General features: G+C 72.2%; 1 protein-coding gene across 3 annotated transcripts; it reads left to right on the top strand.

Annotated features, from left to right (window-relative positions):
- Window positions 1-506: 506 nt before the first annotated feature.
- Window positions 507-17,426, top strand: EHBP1L1 (EH domain binding protein 1 like 1). 3 transcript variants are annotated; one of them, XM_064503191.1, is made up of 18 exons: window positions 507-704; window positions 3,190-3,247; window positions 3,890-3,985; window positions 4,749-4,802; window positions 5,407-5,585; window positions 6,119-6,270; window positions 6,924-7,001; window positions 7,119-7,216; window positions 9,392-9,543; window positions 10,266-10,314; window positions 10,740-12,755; window positions 12,852-12,906; window positions 13,033-13,073; window positions 14,214-14,325; window positions 15,220-15,319; window positions 15,553-15,626; window positions 16,375-16,489; window positions 17,004-17,426. In XM_064503191.1, exons 1-18 carry the CDS (start codon window positions 601-603, stop codon window positions 17,089-17,091), a joined length of 3,621 nt encoding a protein of 1,206 aa, XP_064359261.1. In that variant the 5' UTR covers window positions 507-600; the 3' UTR covers window positions 17,092-17,426. The 3 variants fall into 3 exon arrangements, 2 of the variants coding, with proteins under 2 accessions (XP_064359261.1, XP_064359260.1); XM_064503190.1 differs by having other exon boundaries at window positions 14,205-14,325; XR_010386385.1 differs by lacking the exon at window positions 17,004-17,426 and having other exon boundaries at window positions 13,447-14,325; window positions 16,375-16,448.
- Window positions 17,427-18,019: the final 593 nt, after the last annotated feature.

The following is an 18,019-nucleotide window of genomic DNA, read 5'->3' as shown; positions in this document are numbered from 1 at the left end:
GGGCAGATCGAGGGGCTGGGGGGCAGGTTGGGGGGCTGGGGGGCAGGTTGGTGGGGCTGTGGGGCAGATTGGGGGCACTGGGGGGCAGGTTGGGGGTGCTGGGGGGCAGATTGGGGGAGCTGGGGGGCAGATTGGGGGAGCTGGGGGGCAGGTTAAGGAACTGTGGGGCAGGTCGGTAGTGCTGTGGGGCACTTTGGGGGGCTGTGGGGCAGGTTGGGGGGGCTGTGGGGCAGGCTATGGCCCGGGGGGGGTATATGGCGCGGGAGGGGCCTATATGGCCCAAGGGGGCGGGGCTATATGGGCCGGGGGGCGGGGCTATATAGTGGGGGGGGACCGGCAGCTGCTTTATCTCCCCCCCCAGCCGGGCAAAGCAGACCGGGGGGGGGGCGGCGGGGAAGCCCGGGCCGGGGGGGGCCGGGGGGGGTCAGGCCGGTCCGGGGGGGGCCGGGCGGTGCCGGGGGGGCGGTGCCGAGGCGGTGCCGGGGGGGGGGGCGGTGCCGGGGGGGGGGGCCGGGCGGAGGCAGCCGCCCGTCGGGGCCGCGCGCGCGGGGCGCAGCGGGGGCGCAGCGGGGCGGGGGGGCCGGGGGGGCCGGGGGGGCCATGGGCTCGGTGTGGAAGCGGCTGCAGCGCGTGGGCAAGCGGGCGGCCAAGGTGCACGTCGTGGCCTGCTACGAGGAGCTGGTGGTGGAGAGCACCAGGAAGTGGTGAGCGGGACGGCCCGGCCCCCCCGGGCCCCCCCCGGGCCCCCCCGGGCTCCCGGCCCCCCCCCGGCCCCCCCGCGGGCACCGCCCCGGCACCCCCCGTGGGAACCGCCCGGCAGCGCCCCAGGGTCCCCGTGGGAACCTGCCCCGGGACGCCCCCCCCCACGTGGGACCCCCCCAGGGGACCTGGCCCGGGGGCACTGGGACCCCCCCCGGGACCCCCTCCAGGACCCCCCCCGGGACCCCCCCCAGGACCCCCGTGGGTACCTGCCCTGGGATGCCCCCCCCCCGTGGGACCCCCCCCGTGGGACCCTCCCCCTTGCCCCCCCCTTTGGGGCCCTGCTTTGCCCCCCCCCCGTCCTGTCTGTCCCCGGCTGCCCCTGCCCTGGGCTCCCCCCGGCGGGGGGGGGGCACCAAGACCCCCCCCCCATCCTGCCCCCACGGCGGGTTTGGGCCCGGGGGGAGGTGACCGGTCCGTACGGGGGCACAGGGACCGTATGGGGGGGACGGGGCCCGTATGGGGAGAGGGGGCCCCTATGGGGGGGCAGGACCCACTTAGGGGGAGGGTCCCTATGGGGGGCTGGGTGCATGTGGGGGGGTGGGTCCCTATGGGGGACAGGGCCCATATAGGGGACAGGACCCATATAGGGGACAGGGCCTGTATGGGGGGGCTGGGCCCTTATGGGGGGACAGGGCCCCTATGGGGGCCAGGTCCATATAGGGGACAGGGTCCATATGATGGGCCAGGGCCCGTATAGGGGCCAGGGCCGCTATGGGGCTGGGTCCGTATGGGGGGGCCAGGGCCCGTATAGGGGCCAGGGCCGCTATGGGGCTGGGTCCGTATGGGGGGGCCAGGGCCGCTATGGGGCTGGGTCCGTATGGGGGGCCAGGGCCCGTATAGGGGCCAGGGCCGCTATGGGGCTGGGTCCGTATGGGGGTGCCAGGGCCGCTATGGGGCTGGGTCCGTATGGGGGGCCAGGGCCCGTATAGGGGCCAGGGCCCGTCCGGGGCCGCCAGTTCCTGCCGGGGCGAAAGGGGAAGCGGGACGTTTCCGCCCGGGCGCCCGGGGGGGGGGCTGGAGCCAGGGGTGCGGGCGGGGGGCCAGGCCCTGCCCCCCCCCGGCTGGGCCCCCGCTGTGGGGCTGGGCCCCCCTGGTGCTGCCCCCCCGCCCTAGACGCTGCCCCCCCCCCCCCGGCCGCAGCTTTCGTTTTGAGCCCAAAATGCCCATAAATGGGGCCCTGGCGGAAAACGGCAAATATTTAGTCAGAGCAGCTAAAAATAGCCCCGGGGGGGGGTGTGGGGCAGGGGCCGGGGGGGCCGGGGGTGTCCGGTTTCCTCCGGCCCCAAATATAGCCCTGACCCCCCCCGGGGGCTAAACTTAGCCCGAGCCCCCCCCCCCCCCCCCAGAGCAGCTGTCTGGGGCTGGGGGGGGCCAGGGCGGGGAGGGGGGGCCTGGGGCAGGGAGCAGCGCTGGGGACCCCCAACTGCCCCCCCCCAGGACCAGGGGAGCCCCCCAACTGCCCCCCCATGGCCTAGGGGCTCCAAACCTGCCCCCCCCCAGGACTGGGGACCCCCCAAACCGCCCCCCCGGTGTGGGGCGAGGTCCCCCCGGGGACCCGGGCCGTGGGTGCCGTGGGGCAGGGCCGGGTGCGGCCCCGGGTGGCTCTTGAGCAACGGGTGACTCACGCCATTGCTGGGGGGGGGTGTGGGGCAGGACGGGGCGAAGGGGCCGGTGGGGGGCAGCAGGGCCTGCCATGGGGCTGGGGGGGGCTGCAGGGTTGCAGTGGGTCTAGGGGTGCTATAGGGCTCCAGTGGGGCCGTTATGGGGGTTGCAGTGGGGCTGGGGGTGCTGTAGGGCAGCAGGGGGGCAGGGGCTGGTGCAGGGGCCGTGGGGCAGGGCAGGAGCCGTGGGGCAGGGTGGCCATGGGCAGGGCGGGAGCCGTGGGGCAGGGCAGCCGTGGGGCAGGGTGGGAGCCGTGGGGCAGGGCAGCCATGGGGCAGGGTGGGAGCCATGGGGCAGGGCAGCCGTGGGGCAGGGCGGGAGCCATGGGGCAGGGCAGCCATGGGGCAGGGTGGGAGCCGTGGGGCAGGGCAGCTGCGGGGCAGGGTGGCCGTGGGGCAGGGTGGGAGCCGTGGGGCAGGGCAGCTGCGGGGCAGGGCGGCCGTGGGGCAGGGTGGCCGTGGGGCAGGGTGGGAGCTGTGGGGCAGGGCAGCTGTGGGGCAGGGTGGCCGTGGGGCAGGGCGGCCGTGGGGCAGGGTGGCAGCTGCGGGGCAGGGCGGCCGTGGGGCAGGGCGGCCGTGGGGCGGAGGCCCTGGCAGCGTCTCCCCGCCGTTATCTCGGGGGCGCCCGGCCCCACGGCGCCGCCCCACGGCCGATAAGGGCTGCCCCACGCCCTGGGCGAGCCGGGCCGGGGCCCCGGGGTGGGGGGCGCGGGGGGGCCGGGGGGGCCGCTCGCCCCTCGTTAGCTAACGAGCCCGGGGGCCGCAGGCAGCCCGACAAACTCGTCGTGGTGTGGACGAGGCGCAACCGGCGCGTCTGCTCCAAGGTGGGGGCCGGGGGGCGGCCGGGGGGCTGGGGGGAGCCAGGGGGCAGCTGGGGGGCTGGGGGCAGCTGGGGGGCTGGGGAGAGCCGTGGGGCAGCTGTGGGGGCAGCCGGGGGGCTGGGGGGAGCCGGGGGGCAGCTGGGGGGCTGGGGGCAGCTGGGGGGCAGCTCTGGGGCAGCTGTGGGGCTGGGGAGAGCCATGGGGCAGCTCTGGGGCAGGGGGCAGCTCTGGGTCTGGGGAAGCTGCTATGGGTCTGGGGGCAGCCATGGGGCAGCTCTGGGGCTGGTGGTGGTTGGGGGTCACCTATGGGTCTGGGGGCAGCCATGGGGCAGCTCTGGGGCTGGCAGTGGTTGGGGGTCACCTATGGGGCTGGGGGCAGCCATGGGGCAGCTCTGGGGCTGGCAGTGGTTGGGGGTCACCTATGGGGCTGGGGGCAGCCATGGGGCAGCTCTGGGGCTGGCAGTGGTTGGGGGTCACCTATGGGGCTGGGGGCAGCCATGGGGCAGCTCTGGGGCCGTGGGCTTATGGGGGGGCTCTGTGGACCCCAGGGTCCGGGGGTGGCTGTGGGGTGGTGTGGGGTGGTGTGGGGCGCCGTGGGGCACCGTGGGGCTGAGGCCCCACAGCTGGCCCACGGCCATGGGGCAGCCCCACAGCTGGCAGCCGGGCATCGGGAACCCGTACCGCGGCACCGTGGTCTGGGTGGTGCCGGAGAACGTCGACATCGTGGTGACGCTCTACCGGGTGCGGCACGCGCGCGGCCACGGCCCTCGCACACGCGGCGGGTCCCCTTGCACGCGCACCGGGTCCCCTCGCACGGCCATGGCCCTCGCACACGCACCGGGTCCCCTTGCACAGCCACGGCCCTCGCACACACGGCGGGTCCCTCGCACACGCACCGGGTCCCCTTGCACAGCCACGGCCCTCGCACACGCGGCGGGTCCCCTTGCACGCGCACCGGGTCCCCTTGCACAGCCACGGCCCTCGCACACGCGGCGGGTCCCCTCGCACACGCACCGGGTCCCCTTGCACAGCCACGGCCCTCGCACACGCGGCGGGTCCCCTTGCACGCGCACCGGGTCCCCTCGCACGGCCATGGCCCTCGCACGCGCACCGGGTCCCTCGCACGCACACCGGGTCCCCTGGCACGGCGGGTCCCTCGCACGGCCAGGCCCTTGCACGCGCACCGGGTCCCCTTGCACGCTGTGTCCCCTTGCACGCGCGCCGGGTCCCCTCACAAGGCGGGTCCCTCGCGCGGGCCGGGGTCCCTTTGCACGCACAGCACCTTGCACGAGGGGTCCCTCGCACGCCCCTGCCCTCGCACGGGTCGGGGCCTTGCACCAGCTGGGTCCCCTCACACAAACGGGGTCCCCTCACGTGGGTCGGGGCCCCTCACAAGGGCCCTTTGCACGCCCCAGTGCCCCCCCAGCCCCCCCCCGGTCCTCGTGTGCTCACGGGGACACCACGACCCCCCCCGCGCTCACGGGGACGCCGTGCCCCCCCCCAGGACCCGCACGCGGACGAGTATGAGGACAAGGAGTGGACGTTCGTCATCGAGAACGTGAGTGGGGCGGGGTGCCCGGACGCCTGGGCCCTCGGCGGTGGGGTCCCCCGGACGCCTGGTCCTGGGGGGGGGGGAGGAGTCCCCCGGACGCCTGGGTCCCCATGGGGGGGGATGGGGTCTCCCGGACGCCTGGGTCCCTGTGGGGGAGCCTGGACACTGGGTCCCCGTGGGGGGGGGGGAGGAGTCCCCCGGACGCCTGGGTCCCCGTGGGGGGGGGATGGGGTCCCCCGGACGCCTGGGTCCCCGTGGGGGGGCCTGGACACTGGGTCCCCGTGGGGGGGGGGGGGAGGAGTCCCCCGGACTCCTGGGTCCCCGTGGGGGGGGGATGGGGGTCCCCCGGACGCCTGGGCCCCTGTGGGGGGGATGGGGTCTCCCGGACGCCTGGGTCCCTGGGGGGGAGCCTGGACACTGGGTCCCCGTGGGGGGGGGGGAGGGGTCCCCCGGACGCCTGGGTCCCCGTGGGGGGGGATGGGGTCTCCCGGACGCCTGGGTCCCCGTGGGGGGGCCTGGACACTGGGTCCCCGTGGGGGGGGGGGGAGGGGCGCGGGGGTCCCCGGGCGCGGGGGCGGCCGCCGGCGCCCCGTGCTGACGCTGCCGGCAGGAGTCGCGGGGGCGGCGCTCGGCGCTGGCGGCCGCCCCGGTGAACCTGGCGCGGTTCGTGGCCCCCGCGCCCGCCGCCGCCGCCCTGTCGCTGCCGCTGCGGCCCCGCTCCCGCAAGGTGGCCGCCGCCTGCCTGCGCCTCACCCTCACGGCCACCGTCCTGCGCGAGGGCCGCGCCACGTGAGTCGCGGCGCCGCGGCCGCCATCTTGGTCGCGGGCGAAGGGGCGGGCGCCCGCGGATGGGCAAGGGCGGGGTGGCCATGTTGGTTGTGGGCGCGGGGCGGCTGAGGGCGGGGCTGCCATCTTGGTTGTGGGCAAATGGACATTCCCCATGGGCGGGGTGGCCATCTTGGTTGTGGGCAAATGGGTGCCCACACAGGGGGGTGAGGGTGGGCCGGCCACCTTGGTGATGGGCACAGGGGTACCCAGGGAGGGGGGACACTGGGGGGACACACTGGGGACACTGGGGGATGCGGGACAGCAGGGGCTGAGGGCGACAGGGATGTTGAAGATGTGGTGACGTGGGGACATTGGGGGACCCACTGGGGACACTGGAGGGGACTTGCAGGACCGCAGGAGACCCATTGGGGACATCGGAGGGGACCCTCTGGGGACATGGGGGGGCTGTTGGGGACATTGTAGAGGACATTGGGGGGCACGGGGACCCCCTGGGGACACGGGAACAGTTGGGGACGGCTGTGGTGCGGCGGCAGGGACGAGGACATGCAGAGCGTGGCCAGTCTCATGAGCATCAAGCCGTGCGACGTGGCCGACCTGGGCGACTTCGCCGAGAGCGACGAGGAGGACGGGGCCGCTGGCGGGGGGCAGCCGCAGCGGGGGGACAGCGCTGCCCCCGCGCCCCACGGTGGGTCCCCCAGCGCCCCGGCTGCCCCAAACGGTCCCAGAATGGCCCCGAATGGCCCTCAACTGCCCCAAATGGCCCCAAATGGCCCCGAACTGCCCCGAATGGCCCCAGAATGCTCCAAACTACCATGATCCTGCTCCACATGGCCCCAAAATGCTCTAAATGGCCCCAGAATGCCCCGAACTGCCACAGTCCTGCCCCAAGTGCCCCCAAACTGCCCCAAGTGCCCCCAAACTGCCCGAAACAGCCTCAAACTGCCCCGATCCTGCCCCAAACGGCCCCAGAACACCCCCAATGGTCCTGAACTGCCCCAAATGGCCCCAGAATGCCCCAGAATGCCACAATCCTGCTCCAAATGGCCCCGAACTGCCCCATACGGCCCTGATCCTGCCCCAAACAGCCCCAGAATGACTCCAAATGCCCCGATCCCGCCCCGATCCTGTCCCAAATTGCCCTGATCCTGCCCCAAATGGCCCCAGTCCTGCCCCGATCCTGTCCCAAATGCCCCAGTCTACCTCCAAACTCCCCAATCTGCCCCTGTCCCTGTCCGGGTGCCCCCCTGTACCTGCCCCTGCCATGGGGCTGGGGGGCTCTGGGGGGCACTGGGAGCAGGGGGGGGTCCCCAATCCTGACATCCTCCCCACCCGCTCCAGAGCCCCCCCGAGAGCTGGACGCGCTGGCGGAGGAGGAGGAAGAGCCGGCGGCGGGGAGAGCTGCCCCCCCGGAGCGGGGTACGGTGCTGGACGCCGGGGTCTCTATGGGGACCCCCCCCCATGCCCCCAGTGCTGGGGAGGGGGGGTCCCAGACACCTGGGCCCTCTCCCTGTCCCTGAGCTCTCTCTCGCGCAGGCTCTGCCATGGCGGGGGGCGACCGCCCGGCCCCAGGGCCCCCCCCGGCGCTGGGGGCACAGGGGGGCCCCCCTGGCCCCAACAGGGAGCCTGACCCTGTAAGTGCAGCCAGTGGGGCTGGGGGGGGTCTGGGGCTGCCCTGAGGGGGCTCTGGGACCCCTGTGCATGGCCCGGGGGGGTTCAGGGTGCTGCTGGGAGCCTTGGGCCCCCCCTTGCATGGTCTGGAGTGGGTCTGGGGGCTCGAGGACTCCTGTGCATGGCCTGGGGGTGTCCAGGGGGGCTCAGGGACCCTTTTACATGGTCTGGGGTCATTCTGGGAGCCTTGGGGACCCCTGTGCATGGCCTGGAGCGGGTCTGGGGGCTCGGGGACCCCTGTGCATGGCCTGGGGGGGGGGGTTCCAGGGGGCTCAGGGACCCTTGTACATGGTCTGGGGTCATTCTGGGAGCCTTGGGGACCCCTGTGCATGGTCTGGAGTGGGTCTGGGGGCTCAGGGACCCCTGTGCATAGCCTGGGGGGGTCCAGGGGGCTTGGGGACCCCCATGCATGGTCTGGGGTCATTCTGGGAGCCTTGGGGACCCCCGTGCATGGTCTGGAGCGGGTCTGGGGGCTCGGGGACCCCTGTGCATAGCCTGGGGGGGTCCAGGGGGCTTGGGGGCACCCGTGCATGGTCTGGGGTCATTCTGGGAGCCTTGGGGACCCCCGTGCATGGTCTGGAGTGGGTCTGGGGGCTTGGGGACCCCTGTGCATGGTCTGGAGTGGGTCTGGGGGCTCAGGGACCCCTGTGCATAGCCTGGGGGGGTCCAGGGGGCTTGGGGACCCCCATGCATGGTCTGGGGTCATTCTGGGAGCCTTGGGGACCCCCGTGCATGGTCTGGAGTGGGTCTGGGGGCTCGGGGACCCCTGTGCATAGCCTGGGGGGGTCCAGGGGGCTTGGGGGCACCCGTGCATGGTCTGGGGTCATTCTGGGAGCCTTGGGGACCCCCGTGCATGGTCTGGAGCGGGTCTGGGGGCTCGGGCACCCCTGTGCATAGCCTGGGGGGGGGTCCAGGGGGCTCGGGGACCCCCGTGCATGGTCTGGAGCGGGTCTGGGGGCTCGGGCACCCCTGTGCATAGCCTGGGGGGGGGTCCAGGGGGCTCGGGGACCCCCGTGCATGGTCTGGAGCGGGTCTGGGGGCTCGGGGACCCCTGTGCATAGCCTGGGGGGGTCCAGGGGGCTTGGGGGCACCCGTGCATGGTCTGGGGTCATTCTGGGAGCCTTGGGGACCCCCGTGCATGGTCTGGAGTGGGTCTGGGGGCTTGGGGACCCCTGTGCATGGTCTGGAGTGGGTCTGGGGGCTCAGGGACCCCTGTGCATAGCCTGGGGGGGTCCAGGGGGCTTGGGGACCCCCATGCATGGTCTGGGGTCATTCTGGGAGCCTTGGGGACCCCCGTGCATGGTCTGGAGCGGGTCTGGGGGCTCGGGGACCCCTGTGCATAGCCTGGGGGGGTCCAGGGGGCTTGGGGGCACCCGTGCATGGTCTGGGGTCATTCTGGGAGCCTTGGGGACCCCCGTGCATGGTCTGGAGCGGGTCTGGGGGCTCGGGCACCCCTGTGCATAGCCTGGGGGGGGGTCCAGGGGGCTCGGGGACCCCCGTGCATGGTCTGGAGCGGGTCTGGGGGCTCGGGCACCCCTGTGCATAGCCTGGGGGGGGGTCCAGGGGGCTCGGGGACCCCCGTGCATGGTCTGGAGCGGGTCTGGGGGCTCGGGGACCCCTGTGCATAGCCTGGGGGGGTCCAGGGGGCTTGGGGGCACCCGTGCATGGTCTGGGGTCATTCTGGGAGCCTTGGGGACACCCATGCATGGTCTGGAGCGGGCCTGGGGGCTCGGGGACCCCTGTGCATAGCCTGGGGGGGTTCCAGGGGGCTCAGGGACCCTTGTACATGGTCTGGGGTCATTCTGGGAGCCTTGGGGACCCCCGTGCATGGTCTGGAGTGGGTCTGGGGGCTCAGGGACCCCTGTGCATGGTCTGGAGCGGGTCTGGGGGCTCGGGGACCCCTGTGCATGGCCTGGGGGGGTTCCAGGGGGCTCAGGGACCCTTGTACATGGTCTGGGGTCATTCTGGGAGCCTTGGGGACCCCTGTGCATGGTCTGGAGCGGGTCTGGGGGCTCGGGGACCCCTGTGCATGGCCTGGGGGGGGTCCAGGGGGCTTGGGGACCCCCGTGCATGGTCTGGAGCGGGTCTGGGGGCTCGGGGACCCCCCGGGGGCCGTGGCTGACCCCGGGCGACCGCAGGGCCCGGGGCCGAGCAGCAGCCGGGCGCTGCTGGAGTGGTGCCAGGCGGTGACGGCCGGCTACCGCGGCGTCCGTGTCACCAACTTCAGCACGTCGTGGCGCAACGGGCTGGCGTTCTGCGCCATCCTGCACCGCTTCCACCCCCGGCTGGTGTGAGTGCGGGGGCACCCCGGGGACACCGCGGGGGCACTGGGACATGCTGGGGACCCCCATGGGGACACTCTGGGGGGAGATGGGGGCACCCTGGGGACATGGGGGACACCAGGAACACCCTGGGGACATGCTGGGGGTGCGGGGGACACCCCGGGGGCACTGGGACATGCTGGGGACACCAGGGACCCCCATGGGGACACAAGGGATGTCTTGGAGACGTGCTGGGGCCAGTGGAGATGCCCATGGGGACGCCAGGGACATGCTGGGGACACCAGGGACCCCCATGGGGACATTCCAGGGGGAGGTGGGGGCACCCTGGGGACATTGGGGACACCAGGAGCACCCTGGGGACATGCTGGGAGTGATGGGGATATGATGTGGACATGCCGGGGGGGACTGGGGACACCCTGGGGACACTAGGGACACCCTGGGGACATGCTGGGAGTGATGGGGATATGATGTGGACATGCCGGGGGGGGCTGGGGACACCCTGGGGACACTAGGGACACCCTGGGGACATGCTGGGGGTGATGGGGGGGACACCGTGGGGATAAGATGGGGACATGCTGGGGGGGGACAGGGGACGCTCTGGGGACACATTGGGGACATAGGGGGGCACCCAGGTGGTCGTGGCCCTGCTGGGGACCCCTTGGGACACCCTGGGGACCACAGGGACCCCTGTGCCACCCCCCCCCCCCGTCCCTTCTCCCCCCCCCTGCAGCAACTACGAGGCCTTGGACCCCCTGGACATCAAGGCCAACAACAAGCTGGTGAGGGGGGGGGCCCGGACGCCTGGGCCCCTTTGGGGGGGGGCAGACATCTGGGTCCCTGGAGAGGTGGCGGGGGGGGTGGGGGTGGGGGGGTTTTCCCTGGATGCCTGGGTCCTTGGTGGGGGGGACATGGGGGGGGGGGTCCTGGACACCTGGGTCCCTGGAGAGGTGGTTGGGGGGGGGGGTGTTGGGGGGGGGGGTGTCCCTGGATGCCTGGGTCCTTGGGGGTGGGGAGGGGACATGGAGGGGGGGTCCTGGACACCTGGGTCCCTGGGATTAGTGGGGGGGGGGTTGTGGTTTTGGGAGGGGGGTCCCTGTGTTGGGGTGCAGGGGGCTGTGGGGCAGGTCCCGGGGGGGGGGGGGAGTGTCCTGGACTTGGCGGGGGCTCCCGGACGCCGGGGCCCACAGCACCCTGCCCCCCCCAGGCCTTCGAGGGCTTCGCGGCGCTGGGCGTGGGGCGGCTGCTGGCGCCGGCCGACATGGCGCTGCCGGGGGGGCCCGACCGCCTCAGCGTCATGACCTACCTGTGGCAGCTGCGGGCGGCCCTGGCCGGGGGGGCGCCCGGCCCCGGCCCCCCCCCGCCCCCCGCAGCCCCCCCGGACGCGGCGGAGGCTGCAAGGGACTCTGGGATGGAGGATGGCCTCAAATATGCAAAGGATGCTGGGAGCGCGGCCGCCCCCGGGGCCGCAAAGCATGCTGGGAGTTTGGCCGACAGCATCGCTGCAAAGGATGCTGGGAGCGCGGCCAACCCTGGGGCTGCAAAGGATGCTGGGATAGTGCCTGTCCTAGAGGATGCAAAGGATGCTGGGAGTTTAGCCGATAGCATCGCTGCAAAGGATGCTGGGAGCTCGGTCGACTCAAGGGCTGCAAAGGATTCTGGGAGTTTGGTCAACTCAGGGGCTGCAAAGAATGCTGGGATATTGGCTGTCCTAGAGGATGCAAAGGATGCTGGGAGTTTGGCTGACTCAAGGGCTGCAAAGGATGCTGGGAGTTTGGCCGATAGCATCACTGCAAAGGATGCTGGGAGCTCCGACAACTCAAAGGCTGCAAAGGATGCTGGGAGTTTGGTCAACTTGAACGCCACAAAGCATGCTGGGAGCACAACCAAAAATGTAGCCGCCAAGGACTCTGGGAGTTCAGTCAGCTCAGGGGCTACAAAAGACACTGGGAGTTTGGCCAACGGCATTGCTGCAAAGGATGCTGGGAGCTCGATCAACTCAGGGGCTGCAGAGGATGCTGGGATAGTCACTGTTCTAGAGGATGCAAAGCACGCTGGGAGTTTGGCCAACTTGAATGTCGCAAAGGATGCTGGGAGCACAGCCAAAAATGTAGCCACAAAGGACGCTGGGAGCTCAGCCAACAGCACAGCTGCAAAGGATGCTGGGAGCTCGGCCAACGTAGATGTTGCAAAGGATGCTGGGAGCTCGGCCAACGTAGATGTTGCAAAGGATACTGGGAGTGCGGCCGCCGCCGAGGATGCTGGGAAAGCACCCGCCAATTGCTTCCCTGCCCCTGCAGCCAAGGGAGAAACCCTGGCTGCAAAGGATGCTGGGAGTGCAGCCAAGGGCACCGCTGCAAAGGATGCTGGGAGCTCGGCCAACAGCATAGCTGCAAAGGCTGCTGGGAATGCGGCCACCCCCGAGACTGCAAAGGACGCTGGGACGTTGGCTGTCCCGGCAGCCCCAGAGGATGCTGGGAGCTCGGTCAACTCAAGGGCTGCAAAGGACTCTGGGAGCACGACCCACAGCGTAGCCGCAAAGAACGCTGGGAGTTTGGTCAACTCAGGGGCTTCAAAGGATGCTGGGATACTGGCTGTCCCGGGGGCTGCAAAGGATGCTGGGAGTCCAGCTAATAGCGTCGCTGCGGAGGATGCTGGGGGCTCGGCCAACTCAGGGGCTGCAAAGGATGATGGGAGCTCGGCCAACAGCGCAGCCACAAGGGATGCTGGGAGCTTGGCCAATGGCGTTGTGGCAAAGGACGCTGGGAGTTCAGCCAACCGAGAGCAAGCAAAGCATGCTGGGACATTGGCTGTCCCAGAGGCTGCAAAGGATGCTGGGAGTTTAACTAATAGCGTCGCTGCAGAGGACGCTGGGACATTGGCTGTCCTAGAAGAGGCAAAGGACTCTGGGAGCTCGGCCAATGGCATCGCCGCAAAGGACTCTGGGAGCTCGGCCAATGGCATCGCCGCAAAGGAAGCTGGGAGCTCGGCCAACTCGGAGGCTGCAAAGGATGCTGGGAGCTCGGCCAGGGCGGGGGGGCCGGGGGCAGTGGTGCCCCCCCCGCGGCGGCGGCGGCGCTCGGGGCGGGGGGAGCCGCCGCCGCCCCCCTGCGCGGGGGGGGCCGCCCCCCCCGCCGCCCCCCCCCGGGGCCCCGGCGCCCTCGGCCGCCTGCGCGACGCCGACCTGCTGCGGCGCCACCGCGGCCCCCGCGCCCCCCCCGCGGTGAGCACCCCCCCACCCCGGCACCGAGGGGGCCCCAAAATGGGCTCCCTGCCCCCCCCCGGCACTAACACCCCCCCCCCCCCCCGGTGTCCCCAGGGTGACGGTGACGGCAGGAGCAGCCCCACGGCCCCCCCAGCCCAGCCGGGCCCCGGTGAGTGCGGGGACGGGGACGGGGACGGGGACGGGGACGGGGACGGGGACAGGGACGGGGACGCCCCCCCCCCCCCCCAGCTCGAAGGTGGCTAATTCCCCCCCCTTCACCCCCCCCCCCGAGCAGACGCCCCGGCAGAGCCCGGCCCCACGGAGGAGGAGAGACCGGTGAGGGGACGGGGGACAGATCGGGGGACGGCCGGGGGGACGGGGGGGGATGGCTGGGGACATGGGGGTGGCCAGGGGGACAGCTGGGGGGGGCGGGGGGGGGATGGCTGGGGGGAGACGGGCAATGGCTGGGGGGACACAGAATGGCTGGGGGGGGGACAGGGGATGGACGGGGGACGGGGACAGCTGGGGGACAGGGGACGGGCAGGGGGGGACACAGGACAGCTGGGGGACATGGGGCGGGCGGGGGACGGACAGACGGGGGTCATAGAGCCGTGGGGCTGGTGGAGGGGACAGGGACCAGCCGTGGGGACAGGGACCAGCCATGGCCGTGGTGGCCATGGTGGCCATGGGGACAGTGTCCCCGTGCCAGCGTTTGCAGGACGCGGGGCAGTACGTGGGGCTGGGGTGGCCGTGGTGGCCGTGGGGACAGTGTCCCCGTGCCAGCGTTTGCAGGACGCGGGGCAGTACGTGGGGCCGGGGTGGCCGTGGTGGCCGTGGGGACAGTGTCCCCGTGCCAGCGTTTGCAGGACGCGGGGCAGTACGTGGGGCTGGGGTGGCCGTGGTGGCCGTGGGGACAGTGTCCCCGTGCCAGCGTTTGCAGGACGCGGGGCAGTACGTGGGGCTGGGGTGGCCGTGGTGGCCGTGGGGACAGTGTCCCCGTGCCAGCGTTTGCAGGACGCGGGGCAGTACGTGGGGCCGGGGTGGCCGTGGTGGCCGTGGGGACAGTGTCCCCGTGCCAGCGTTTGCAGGACGCGGGGCAGTACGTGGGGCTGGGGTGGCCGTGGTGGCCGTGGGGACAGTGTCCCCGTGCCAGCGTTTGCAGGACGCGGGGCAGTACGTGGGGCTGGGGTGGCCGTGGTGGCCGTGGGGACAGTGTCCCCGTGCCAGCGTTTGCAGGACGCGGGGCAGTACGTGGGGCTGGGGTGGCCGTGGTGGCCGTGGGGACAGTGTCCCCGTGCCAGCGTTTGCAGGACGCGGGGCAGTACGTGGGGCTGGGGTGGCCGTGGTGGCCGTGGTGGCCGTGGGGACAGTGTCCCCGTGCCAGCGTTTGCAGGACGCGGGGCAGTACGTGGGGCCGGGGTGGCCGTGGTGGCCGTGGTGGCCGTGGGGACAGTGTCCCCGTGCCAGCGTTTGCAGGACGCGGGGCAGTACGTGCTGGCGGAGCTGCGGGCGCTCGAGGACGAGCAGACGCAGCTCGATGGCCGGGCCGTCACCCTGGAGCGGGAGCTGCGGCGCCTCATGGACTCAGGTACCGGGGACACCGTGGGGACACCGTGGGGACACTGTGGGGACATGGAGACCACTGGGGACATGGGGACCACCTGGGGCACAGGGACACCATGGGGACACGGCCACCATCAGGGACACGGGGACACCGTGGGGACATGGGGGACACCATTGGGGGACAGCCACCACCGTGGACACAGTGACCACTTGGGGCATGGGGACACCGTGGGGACACAGCCACCACCAGGGACACGGGGACTTGGTGACCACTGGGGACACCATGGAGACATGGCGACCAGCTGGGACAGGGGGACACATGGCCACCACTAAGGACACGGGGACCCCACGGGGCGCAGGGGTGACCAGCTGGGACAGGGGGACATGGTGAGGGACATGGGGACCATCTGGGGACACAGGGCGGGGACAAGGGCACCCGGGGTCCAGGTCTCCATCAGCTCTGTGTCCCCATGTTGGGGTCTCAGGCAGCCCCATGTCCCCGTGTCCCCACGTCCCGTGTCGGTGTCCCCACGTCCTACGTTGGGGTCTTGGGCATCCTCGTGTCCCCACGTCCCGTGTCGGTGTCCCCACGTCCTACGTTGGGGTCTTGGGCATCCTCGTGTCCCCACGTCCCGTGTCGGTGTCCCCACGTCCTACGTTGGGCTCTTGGGCATCCCCGTGTCCCCACGTCCCGTGTCGGTGTCCCCACGTCCTACGTTGGGCTCTTGGGCATCCCCGTGTCCCCACGTCCCGTGTCGGTGTCCCCGTGTCCCGTGCCGGGGTCTCGGGCATCGTGTCCGCATGTCCCCGTGGGGGTCTCGGGTGCCGCGGCGTCACCGTGCTGGGGTCGCGGGCACGGCGGTGGCGGTGGCGGTGGCGGTGGCGGTGACGGTGGCGGTGACGGCGACGGCGGTGGCAGGCGCGGACCCCCCCCGGGAGGAGGTGCTCATCCAGGAGTGGTTCTCGCTGGTGAACCAGAAAAACGCCCTGATCCGGCGCCAGGACCAGCTGCAGCTGCTGTGAGTGCCCCCCCCCCCCCCGAATGTCCCCCCCCGACCCCCCCCCGCTGCCCCCCGGGGGGGGGAATTGCCCCGGGGGGGGGGAATTGCCCTCGGGAGGGGTTATTGCCCCCCGGGCTGTGTTCCTGCCCCGGGGGGGGTTATTGCCCTTGGGGGGGGGGTTATTGCCCTTGGGGGGGGGTTATTGCCCCCCCCCCCGGGCAGGCCTGACCCCCCCCCCCGCCCCCCCCCAGGGCAGAGGAGCAGGACCTGGAGAGACGCTTCGAGCTGCTGAGCCGGGAGCTGCGGGCGATGCTGGCCACCGAGGGTGAGCGCTGGGGACACTGGGGACACTGGGGACGTCTGGGGACACACAGGGACACTGGGGACACACTGGGACACCAGGGACACACGGGGACACCGGGGAGACACATGGGGACACTGGGGACACACTGGGACACACGGGGATGCCCGGGGACACCAGGGAGACACACGGGGACACTAGGGACACACGGGGACACCAGGGACACACGGGGATGCCCGGGGACACCGGGGGGACACACGGGGACGCCCAGGAACGTCTGGGGACGCCTGGGGACTTTTGGGGACACATGGGGACAGGGACACCTGGGGATTCCTGGGGACATCTAGGGACATCCGGGGATGTCTGGAGACACCCAGGGATGAGGACGCCTGGGGATGGGGACAGCTAGGGATGAGGACATCTCAGGGCTGGGGACACCCCTGGGCTCGGGGACACCCTGGTCTGGGGACCCCCTTGGTTTGGGGACACCCTGGGCTCGGGGACACCCTGGTTTGGGGACACCCTGGGTTTGGGGACACCCTGGTTTGGGGACATTCCTGGCCTGGGGGATGCTCCTGGGCTTGGGGACACCCTGGTCTGGGGACCCCCTTGGTTTGGGGACACCCTGGGCTCGGGGACACCCTGGTCTGGGGACACCTCTGGGTTTGGGGACATTCCTGGCCTGGGGGATGCTCCTGGGCTTGGGGACACCTTGGTTTGGGGACCCCCCCCAGCTTGGGGACCCCCCGGCCCTGACCGCCGCCCACCGCAGACTGGCAGAAGTCGGCGGCGCAGCAGCAACGGGAGCAGCTGCTGCTGGACGAACTGGTGTCACTGGTGAACCAGCGGGACGAGCTGGTGCGGGACCTGGACCGGCGGGAGCGCACGTGAGCACCGCCCCGGGGGGGGGACACGGGGGAGGGGGGGCACTGGGGAGGGGGGGCACCGAGTGTGGGGCTATAGGGGATGGAGGGGGCACCGGGGGGGGGCACCAGGGAGGGGACACTGGGGGGGGGCATGGGGGGGCACCAGGGAGGGGACACTGGGGGGGGGCATGGGGGGGCACCAGGGAGGGGACCAGTGGGGACACTGGGGCTATAGGGGACACTGGGGGGGGGGGACAAGGGGGGGGCACTGGGGAGGGGGGACATCAGGACGTGGGGCTGCAGGGGATGGAGGGGACACTGGGGGGGACACTGGGGGGGACAGTGGGGAGGGGGGGCACCAGGCATGGGGATGGAGGGGACACGGGGGGGGCACTGGGGAGGGGACAGCAGGCTGTGGGGCTATAGGGGATGGAGGGGACACCGGGAGGGGACACTGGGGGGGGGGGGGCTATGGGGCCGGAGGGGGGGCGTGTCGGGGGGGGCACGGTGGGGACCGGCGGCGCGGCCCCCCCAGGGCGCTGGAGGAAGACGCCCGCCTGGAGCGCAGCCTCGACCTGCGGCGACGCAAGCTCGGCCGCCGCGAGCGGTGCCGGGTGGCCTGAGCCGGACCCGAGACCCCCGGACGGGGACAGCGAGACCCCCCCGGATGGGGACACCGAGACCCCCCCAGACGGGGACAGCGAGACCCCCCCCGGACGGGGACAGCGAGACCCCCCCCGGATGGGGACACCGAGACCCCCCCCGGACGGGGCCACCGAGACCCCCCCAGACGGGGACAGCGAGACCCCCCCCCCGGATGGGGACACCGAGACCCCCCCGGACGGGGCCACCGAGACCCCCCCCGGACGGGGACAGCGAGACCCCCTGGTTGGGGACACCGACCCCCCCCCCCGGCGCTCGGCACCGTCCTGCGGGAATAAAGGCATTTTTTTCCCAAGCGGCCATGGAAGCGCGTCTGGGGGCTATAGGGGACGGGCAGGGGGCTATAGGGGCTGGGTCGGGGGCTACAGGGCCATAGGGGATGGAGAACGGGCTATAGGGGCTGGGTCAGGAGCTATAGGGGCTGGAGAGTGGGCTATAGGGGCTGGGTCAGGGGCTACAGGGCCATAGGGGATGGAGAACGGGCTATAGGGGATGGAGAACGGGCTATAGGGGCTGGGTCGGGGGCTATAGGGGACGGGCAGGGGGCTATAGGGGCTGGGTCAGGGGCTACAGGGCCATAGGGGATGGAGAACGGGCTATAGGGGATGGAGAATGGGCTATAGGGGACGGGCAGGGGGCTATAGGGGCTGGGTCAGGGGCTACAGGGCCATAGGGGATGGAGAACGGGCTATAGGGGATGGAGAACGGGCTATAGGGGCTGGGTCAGGAGCTATAGGGGCTGGAGAGTGGGCTACAGGGGATGGGGTCAAGGGCTACAGGGCTATAAGGGACAGAGAACGGGCTATAGGGGATGAGGTAAGGGGCTATAGGGGCTGGGTCAGGGGCTACAGGGCCATAGGGAACGGGCAAGGGGCCATAGGGGACAGA

This window comes from Dromaius novaehollandiae, chromosome 35, assembly GCF_036370855.1.
Source record: "Dromaius novaehollandiae isolate bDroNov1 chromosome 35, bDroNov1.hap1, whole genome shotgun sequence".
Classification (NCBI taxonomy): domain Eukaryota; kingdom Metazoa; phylum Chordata; class Aves; order Casuariiformes; family Dromaiidae; genus Dromaius; species Dromaius novaehollandiae.
The sequence above is the reverse complement of the archived record's forward strand: the minus strand, read 5'-3'. Positions and strand labels throughout refer to the sequence as shown.

What these genes read in the sequence shown, in the direction of transcription:
- EHBP1L1 (XM_064503190.1), top strand. Translation starts at nt 601, where the DNA reads ATGGGCTCGGTGTGGAAGCGGCTGCAGCGCGTGGGCAAGCGGGCGGCC. An exon ending in GTGGAGAGCACCAGGAAGTG is followed by an intron (nt 705 to 3,189) that starts GTGAGCGGGACG and finishes CGGGGGCCGCAG; the next exon opens with GCAGCCCGACAAACTCGTCG. An exon ending in CCACGGAGGAGGAGAGACCG is followed by an intron (nt 13,074 to 14,204) that starts GTGAGGGGACGG and finishes TCCCCGTGCCAG; the next exon opens with CGTTTGCAGGACGCGGGGCA.